The sequence below is a fragment of the Bos grunniens genome, chromosome 15 (genome assembly GCF_055505025.1).
Source record: "Bos grunniens cultivar Pamir isolate PY7600 chromosome 15, Bosgru_T2T1.0, whole genome shotgun sequence".
NCBI lineage: Eukaryota > Metazoa > Chordata > Mammalia > Artiodactyla > Bovidae > Bos > Bos grunniens.
Genome location: NC_141179.1, coordinates 51516136 through 51526015, shown reverse-complemented (window position 1 = coordinate 51526015; position 9880 = coordinate 51516136). Strand labels below are relative to the sequence as shown.

Here is a 9880-nt window from a genome sequence, read left to right as displayed (position 1 = left end):
GGATGGATGGAGTTTTGCTATTTCCAATACTCTCGAGGGGCGGGGCAAGACCCGGCGGGCTGAGCCCAGAATTCCGCTGTGCCCACATCCAACATGGCGGCGGGATATCTCCGTTCCCGCCAGGGGCTTTCACTGCCAACGCTGCCGAGGAGAGGCGCCATCTCCTCGGCCCTGCCCACACTTAACATGGTGGCTGTGGGGCCAGGCCGATTCTGCTACGCTAGCCTTGCCCACCGGCCGCGGCGCTGGCTGCGTCACGTGACGTCACTGGAGCTTGGTCGCGCTGCTTTTGCGTCGCGGCTGGCGGGAGCGGGAAGCGGATTCGGATTGCCTTCCTCTGCTCTGTGGAGGAAAGTGCTCTCTGGTCCTAATTCCAGGCCCTGCACCCGAGCAAACCTTCGAGCCTGACCCTCCGTGCTCGGCCACCTTCTCGATCGCACCGGAGCCTCAGAGCTGCAGTCTCGTGTCGCATCCCTCAGCGCCTCAGTTACTAGCTGCGATGCATGTGATCAAGCGAGGTGAGAGGCCGGGGAGGGGCTGGCGGGTGAGGGACGCGGGCCGCCGCCGCCCTGCAGTTAGCCGCTCCCGCCGGCTTCTGCCGCTTCCCGCGCTACCGGCAGCGGTTTCCCGCCCTGTCAGCCGCTCGGCCTCCTGCCCTTTCGTCAGTCTGTCCCAAACCCCGTTCTGAGCTTCAATCTGCGCCCCTCGGCTCTGTCATCCAGCCGCGTATCTAAAAAGTAGTAACACCTTTCCCTTAGCGAGTTGTAACTGTGTGCGCCCAGCACTTTGCAGGCGGTACTTTATTCCTCTCCGCGAGCCCCTGAGGTAGGGATTATTAGCTCCGTTTCGGGCAGAGAGAGGCTTCCGAACTGCATTGTCACCCAGTTAGATGCTGGTGATACCGGACTTCGAACCCGTAGCCAGCAACAGTTTTATTGTTGTTGGTCACAACAATAAAAAAAAGATGGTCGCCTGTCCTAACCTAGGCCCCGGGGAAGCTAGGTAATCAGGGGCTCTGCATTCTACACGGGCACCTACCAGCTTCCTGATCTCTTTTTGTGGGGTTAAAAAGTCAGTCTCAGACACAGACATCTCCACAGAGTTGTCGCTCCGTGTTTCCATTGTTGGAAGAATAGCCCCAGAGGAGTTTGGGATCGGGACTAGTTGGCTTTACCTTTGATAGGAAGAGATAGGGAATTAGAGTAGGGTGGCCAAGACATCTTCTGACAGGGTGGGGACCGGGAAGAGGCAGGAACTTGTGTTCTTCCTCGACACATTTTCCGTTAGACTTGCTGAGGACTTCGTTTGTGTCAGTCCTTTGCTTGATTCTGTGAAATTAATTTTAAGAGGAGACAGACTTGCCTCAGGAAAAGGTTTATAATCAGGTTCGAAAAACAAGGGCAAAGCATACTTTTAACAGAGAACCATGTGGGACAGATAGGAACAAGTTTTGAGTCTACTCAGTATGCCTCTGTTAAAGCATTAAAGTTATTTCAAAATTGTAGGCACTTAGTAAATACTGGTTGACTGACTGTTTTGTCCACTAGGTTGTGAGTGTCTCAAAGATGGGGACTTTATGCCCAAATTTATTACTGAACCTGCCCGTGAATAGAGGCTCCAGAAGTGGGTGAGATAATTAGGTTGGTGCAGAAGTAATTGCGGTTTTACATTTTTGAACTTTGCTGTTTGGTATTGGAATAATTCTTAAATAAATGTGGTTATGTTATATATCATTTTAATGCATATTTCTCACTTTGTGCTTTTTTTGCTGAAGATTATTTGCTATTTATTTTTATATTTATTTTAGACTATAGAAATGATGTTAGACAAAAAGTAAATTTGAGCGATTTTTTTGAGTTCAAAATGGGTTGTAAAGCAGCAAAGACAGCTTGCAACATCAACAGCGCATTTGGCCCAGATCAGATCAGATCAGATCAGTCGCTCAGTCGTGTTCGACTCTTTGTGACCCCATGAACCGCAGCACGCCAGGCCTCCCTGTCCATCACCAACTCCCAGAGTTCACTCAGACTCATGTCCATCGAGTCAGTGATGCCATCCAGCCATGTCATCCTCTGTTGTCCCCTTCTCCTCTTGCCCCCAATCCCTCCCAGCATCAGAGTCTTTTCCAATGAGTCAACTCTTCCATGAGGTGGCCAAAGTACTGGAGTTTCAGCATTAGTATCATTCCTTCCAAAGAAATCCCAGGGCTGATCTCCTTCAGAATGGACTGGTTGGATCTCCTTGCAGTCCAAGGGACTCTCAAGAGTCTTCTCCAACACCACAGTTCAAAAGCATTAACTCTTTGGCGCTCAGCTTTCTTCACAGTCCAACTCTCACATCCATACATGACCATAGGAAAAACCATAGCCTTGACTAGACGGACCTTTGTTGGCAAAGTAATGTCTCTGCTTTTGAATATGCTATCTAGGTTGGTCATAACTTTCCTTCCAAGGAGTAAGCGTCTTTTCATTTCATGGCTGCAATCACCATCTGCAGTGATTTTGGAGCCCAGAAAAATAAAGTCTAACACTGTTTCCACTGTTTCCCCATCTATTTCCCATGAAGTGATGGGACCGGATGCCATGATCTTCGTTTTCTGAATGTTGAGCTTTAAGCCAACTTTTTCACTCTCCACTTTCACATTCATCAAGAGGCTTTTGAGTTCCTCTTCACTTTCTGCCATAAGGGTGGTGTCATCTGCATATCTGAGGTTATTGAGATTTCTCCCGGCAATCTTGATTCCAGCTTGTGCTTCTTCCAGTCCAGCGTTTCTCATGATGTACTCTGCATAGAAGTTAAATAAGCAGGGTGACAATATACAGCCTTGACGGACTCCTTTTCCTATTTGGAACCAGTCTGTTGTTCCATGTCCAGTTCTAACTGTTGCTTCCTGACCTGCATATAGATTTCTCAAGAGGCAGATCAGGTAGTCTGGTATTCCCATCTCTTTCAAAATTTTCCACAGTTTATTGTGATCCACACAGTCAAAGGCTTTGGCATAGTCAATAAAGCAAAAATAGATGTTTTTCTGGAACATCTTGCTTTTCTTGCTTTTTCCATGATCCAGCAGATGTTGGCAATTTGATCTCTGGTTCCTCTGCCTTTTCTAAAACCAGCTTGAACATCAGGAAGTTCACGGTTCACACATTGCTGAAGCCTGGCTTGGAGAATTTTAAGCATTACTTTGGCCCAGGAACTGCTAATGAATGTACAGTGCAGTGGTGGTTAAAGAAGTTTTGCAAAGAGAGCCTTGAAGATGAGTGTAGTGGCCAGCCATTGAAAGTTGATGACAATTGAGAGCCATCATCGAAGCTGATCCTCTTAGACAACCACTCAAGAAGTTGCTGAAGAACTCAAAGTCGACCATTCTGTGGTCCTTTGGCATTTGAAGCAAATTGAAAAAGTGTAAAAACTTGATAAATGGATGCCTCATGAGCTGACTGAAAATTAAAAAAAAATAATTTGAAGTGTCATCTTCTCTTATTTTATGCAACAATGACCGTTTCTCGATTGAACTGTGAAATGTGATAAAAAGTGGATTTTATATGGCAACTGGTGATGACCAGCTCAGTGGTTGAACAGAGAAGAAGCTCCAAAGCCAAACTTGCGCCAGAAAATGGTCATGGTCACTATTGGGTGATCTGCTACTGCTCTGGTGCACTATAGCTTTCTGAATCTTGGTGAAACCATTACATCTGAGAAGTATGCTCAGCAAATCGATGAGATGCACCGAAAACTGCAACGCCTACAGCTGGCATTGGGCAACAGAGTGGGCCCAATTCTTCTGCACTACAATGCCCGACTGCACGTCACACAACCAACACTTGAGAAGTTGAATGAATTGGGCTACGAAGCTTTGCCTCATCCACCATTACCTGACCTCTTGCCAACTGACTACCACTTCTTAAAACATCTCCACAACTGTTTTCAGGCAAAACGCTTCCACAACCTGAGGAGGCAGAAAATACTTTCCAAGAGTTCGTCGAATCCTGAAGCACAGATTTTTATACTACAGGAATAAAGGAACTTATTTCTAATTAGCAAAAATGTGTTGATTGTAATGGTTCCTATTTTGATTAATAAAGATGTTTGAGCCTAGTTACAATGATTTAAAATTTACAGTCTGAAACTTCAATTACTTTTGTACCAAACTAATACTTTAAAATATAGAATATGATGAGTGTTGTAAGTAGGAATGTAGTTGATTTGATTGTAACTAGGTCATTTACAGCCTAGAGATAGAGTTATGGCCCTTCTTGTCATTAGTATCTTTGAAACATCATTCTCTCCATTTCTGTAGTCTCCCATTTTAGCTGTTGAGACCAAAGACCGAAACACATAATGCACTTTTGTTGGTTGATTCCTGTGAGAGGGGACGATTCAGTTTTTTTAGACCTTTAGAAAAAGATATGGAAGGATGAGAAGCTCTTAAGATACATCTGTAACAGATGAATCAAAAACTTGTGGTCATAAATCTCTGGAGTGGGTAACACCTCTGTGTTACATTTTTAACCTTTTGGGTCCACTTTCAAGTACTGTCGTTTAAAAAGTACTACCTACAACAAAAGGCAGGTCTTATTTTGTTTCTAATTCCCTCAGAGAACATAATTTGATCCAGATGGTTTGCTGCTAGACTGCAAGTAACATTCAGCAAGGCTTGTTCATATACAAAGTTGTACTTAGGTTAATTTTATTTTTCATCTTTAATTTGTTTAGGGTATTTTCTCCTCCCCTTATTTTTGGGATGATAGTATAGAAGCAGACTAACACATGCAATTTTTGCCAATCGTAGTATAATTATTCAGTAGGGCAACTGCAGTAAACTTAAAATACTTACTGAATGTAGTAATGTCTTGCCAAGCACCATGAGGTAAATAGCAGAGGGAGAAGGCATCTCCATCTTCCATGATCTTAGGGGTGTTAGGGATATAGGAATAATCTATATGAAAAGTATTAGATAACAGAAGGGAATAGTAGATGAATTTTTCTTATTTGTTGTCTTGTTATTCTTGGTGGGACAGCATCGTATTGCTCAAGGAGGTTAAGATTAAAAGTTGAGAACCATTGGAATAAATGCAATGCAGCTGAGTTGTAAAATGTGCTTTGAAATTCAGTATAGTGTTTTCAAAACTTTGGGTTTTGTAACCCACAGTAAAAATTATTTTCCATTATGACTGAGTAAACACATGTATATGTAAGTATTTATGTAAAACTGAAACAAAGTTTTCAAAATAATACTTTCTAAAGCATCTATTTGCACTCTGATAATCTCTTCTATTCCAGATCCTCTCTCTCCCGCACCACCCTTCCTCTCCCTTCTTCCTTCCCATCCTTTCTCATTCCCTTAACAGCCCACTGTATAATTTTACAGATCTGTGTGGCTACTGTGCTCGGCACTGAGGTTATTGTGAGTAGGCAGAAATAGTTTGGCTTTCAAAGATCTTACAATCAATTGAGAAAAATAGACAAAAACATTAACATAAGGTGATCAGTATTCTAATATGTAAAATACAGGCTAAGCAGCCCATTCATTCAATTATTCAGAAAGTATTTACAGTCGTTCCCCTGTATCCATGGGGCATTTGGTTCTAGGACCTGTTGTGGATAGCAAAATCCGTGTATGCTCAAGTCTCATGGTCACCCCTCAGTCTCTGTGGATTCTTCATGTGCAAATTCCAGTTCAGCATCCAGGGCTTCAGCCAACCACAGATCATATACTGTTTATGGATGTGGAACCCGTGAATTCAGAGGACTGACTATATTCAGCATCTCTTTTATGCCGAGAACTGTGTTAGGTACTATGGATTCAGCAGTGAACAAAACAAGCTAAATTCTTTTCTGACTGGAGTTTACATTCTGTTGTGAGTGACTGACAGTAGTTAAATGTATACAAGAAACAAGTAAGAATGAGTTAATTCCAGATAGTGGTTTGTGAGATGGTGGTGGTAAAACAGGGTAATGTGATAAAGATGAATGAAAAGGTAACCTTGGATTGGATCCTCAGGTAGGGAGGTGACATTTCAGCTGAGCTCTGAATAATACTAAGAGCCAGCTGTGTGAAGATATGTGAGCTGAACTTTGTAGGTAGAGGGAATAGAAAGTTCATATCTTGCAGAAGAGGCATATACTTGGTCTTACAGTATTAGCAAAGTCTTCCTGAAGAGAGGAATTTAAAAAGACAGCTTATACCCAAGAGGAAATCAGACAATTAGTGTTCAAGAGGATTTCACAGGAGGAAGAGGGCAATGTGAGTTACAGTGTTTGGGGCAGGTTTCACGGATATGGTGAGAGTTGGAGAGTGAGTAGGAGTTAGATGTATGGAAAGGTGGAAGAAGGACTTTTGGGCAGAGTAAGGTATAATCAGTTATATGGATGTGGGAATGGGAGGCCTTATTAGAATGTAGGATCCTTATTAGGATCCTTTTACAAGGATCAGCAGAAGAGATGTGGGGCCAAATTAAGGAGGGCCTTGTTTGAGAGAAGAGGATAATGTAAGCAGGGATTAGTGAAATGATGAAATCAGTTTATGGGTTGAAAAAAAATGACCAAGTGAAATGATAGGCTAGAGAACAGTGGATCACTGATCCTTTAGCCCTTTAGTATGCCTCCTCTTCCCAGTGTGAATTTAGAGAGTTGGTTTTGTACTTTTTGTCAGTTTCCTGATTAATTTGACAGCTGCAAATTTTCAGCTGCCTTGTGGTCACCTATCTGCCTAACCAGTTAGTATAGCATTAAGGGCTCAGTCCTGGTGTGTGCCAACTAAATTACTTTATTTCAGAGTTAAACAATGCATATGTGAGTCTGGTTAGAAAAGGAGATCACAGTGGTAATCAGAAAGAGAAGAGCTGTCTTAGTTAATGTATTAGTGTTTAAGAAAAACTAACTTCTTTTATTGATGATGGGTTACTAGCAGTTTCTTATTGTTCATTATTCTTTATCAAACGTTTGAGAAAGTCCTTGGGCCAGCCGGACTTTTTGTTAGGAAGAAGGAAGAGCTGTAGGATATAAGTCCAAACCATGAAAGGACTAACTATATAAGGTCCATATGTATGTGCTTCCATATCCCCAAAATAAAAAATAACAGGTTGCCTCTGGAAGATTGTTTTGAGTTACAAGTAGAAAGAAGTACTTCTTTACATGGTATGAAGTAAATTCAAATCATTAATTACTCTAGGAGAGTACAAAAGCCATATTTATCATGAAGGTGTTAGGATGGAGACAGGTTTATAAATCATTTAGCATTCAATAGTTATTTGAGTACCTGCTATGTGCTAGGCCTTGAGCTTTGGTCTGGGCACTGGGAAATAAATACATTGATAAATAAATCACAACAAAATCTTTTTCCTTTTGGAAATTATATTCTAGTGAAAGAGTCATACAATAAACAAATACACAGGTAAAATGTAGAGCATGTCAGATGATCAGAAGTGCTCTGGAGAAAAATAAAGTATAGAAGAAGGGTAAGAGGGGCAAGGTTGTGTTTGGGGCATTGGAATTTAAAATAGAGTGATTGGGGAAAACCTTATTGAGAAGTTGACATTGAGCAAAGATCTAATAGAGGTATATATAGTAAGCAGTCAAGGTTGCCAGGGTCAGGTGGGACAGTAGGAGGTGACCTGGAGGAGGGGCTCACAGGACAGGTTGTGTAGGATTCTGTGGACTATTGTAATGATTTTGACTTTGATTCTGAAACAGATGATAAACCACTCTTGGCAGTAGAGTAATGACATGGTTTTGACTTAAGTTTTAAAGAATAATTATGCCTGTCATTTGGGACAAGGGTTGGGGGGGACAGATCATTTGGGAAATTTATTGCAAGAATCCATCTGATATGTAATGTAAGGGAAGACTCAATATAAAGTCTCTCCTTTTTGAAGATGAAAAAATAATCTCTCAATGAATCTCTTGGGGGTCTGAGTCATTTGTCTACAAAAGAGCATTTCGTTTTGATCAGTTGAAAAAGTTTACATGCTGATTATGTTTGATTCTTTGGTATTGCTAACTTAGTAAGTGCTAATACGAATTGTATGGTTTGATTCTTTAGATGGCCGCCAAGAGCGAGTTATGTTCGACAAAATTACATCCCGAATCCAGAAGCTTTGTTATGGGCTCAATATGGACTTTGTTGATCCTGTAAGTAAATAGGATTTATATCTTGTGTTGCTTGTTTCATGTGATTCCATTTACTTGTCTCTTACTTCTTCCCCTTCACTCTCTTGCTATATATACATATTTTGGTGTGGTATTCTCTTACAGCCTTGGATGTAAAATGTGAATTTATTGTTTAAAACTTTTTTTTATTATGGGAATTCCCTGGTGATCCAGTAATTAGGACTCTGGGCTTTCACTGCTGTGGCCCGGGTTCAGTCCCTAAGCCATGTGGCATGGCAAAAAAAACAAAACAAAAAGACAACAAGCAACAAAAAACTCACTTTTTCCCCTAAATTTTTGTTTATGCTGTGAATTCTGACTTCTCAGAGAACTATAAAGCTGAGGAAAGAGGAAAACTTGACATTAACATTTCACTTAGGGGCTTCCTTGAGTAAATTATTTTATTCATAAGTGCAAAAATCTGTAGTAAAACTTGTTTGAAATTGTGGTCATTTGGGTAGAAATTGGTTTGAAATTTGCTTTTTTTGTTATCCATATGGAAAGGATACGTTAAAGTAATATAGAGTTCACAGCCAACCTTTAAATTCAGGAGAGCCATAAGCAAGTTGCTCTGCTTTTCTCCTCAGCTTCTGTAACTCCTCTACTCTAGACCTGCAGCATCCCTTATCTAGACTGCTGTCCATAGTGGTCTCCAAACTGTCCTCCAGGTCTTCCTCACCTTGCCATCTTCCAATCCATATTCCACATGACTTTCAAAATGATCTTACTAAATAGAGTCTCTAATAATCTTTTTCTTAAAACTCATATTGCCCCATCCTTGTTTAGATATTTTATCTATATTACTATCCTGAATAGTCATTGGAGGGAGTGATGCTGACGCTGAAGCTCCAATACTTTGACCACTTGATTTGAAGAGCTGACTCATTGGAAAAGACCCTGATTCTGGGAAAGATTGAGGGCAGGAGGAGATGGGGGTAACAAATGATGAGATTGTTGGATGGCGTCACTGACTCAATGAACATGAGTTTGAGCAAACTCTGGGAGATGGTGAAGGGCAGGGAAGTCTGGCATGCTGCAGTTCATGGGGTCGTAAAGAGTCGGATATGACTTAGTGACTGAACAACAACATCTGTATTACTGTAGCACTTGCACTGGCCTCATAGCATTAACCACCTAGTATAGAATTTAACTATATGTTCCTAGCCTCCCCCAGAATTGTTGAGGAGGCCTGTATCTTGTTCTTGCGATATCCACAATGCTTAACACATACATAATTAGAAGCTTGATAAATATTGAATTGACCAAATGGTCGAAAGAAAATAATTTTATACAGCTTTAAGATATATTTATTATCATTTCCCTTTTACATTTAAATACTACATTTCCCTTTTACATTTAGTATATTAGAGTTGGAACAAACCTGAGAGATCATCTTATCTCCCTTGTTTTATAGATAAGAAAGGTTCAAAGAGAAGGGGGATGACTAGTACAAGTGAGTGAGAGTATAGGAAGAAGAATATTGGTATCTTGACTCCTAGGTGTTCTGTTGCCAGTTGCATACATTTCAGAGCGCAAGGGTGCTGGAGCCAACATGAGCATTCTAGGGTAGATGAACAAATCTCCATGCTTATATGGAGTGGTTATTAGCACATGGATGTTGTTTTATTCTGAGTTCTGATTACTTGCCTTGTAGCACCAGAAAGTGTTTAGAAGACTTCATTACTCTTTTACTGAACATGACTATCTGCTGAGAAGAAAATGATCAGGA

At 41.2% G+C, this 9880-nt stretch overlaps 1 protein-coding gene across 2 annotated transcripts in view; it reads left to right on the top strand.

Moving 5' to 3' along the window:
- Positions 1 to 296: 296 nt before the first annotated feature.
- Positions 297 to 9880, top strand: part of RRM1 (ribonucleotide reductase catalytic subunit M1) — a 40445-nt gene continuing 30861 nt past the window's right edge. Inside the window, exons 1-2 of one of the 2 annotated variants that reach the window (XM_086338451.1) lie at positions 297 to 518; positions 8045 to 8133. In XM_086338451.1, coding sequence (XP_086194577.1) covers positions 500 to 518; positions 8045 to 8133 — 108 coding nt within the window. In that variant the 5' untranslated portion in view covers positions 297 to 499. Of the gene's footprint in view, positions 519 to 1552; positions 1641 to 8044; positions 8134 to 9880 lie in introns of those variants that run through there. The other variant, XM_086338452.1, reaches the window with a different exon arrangement.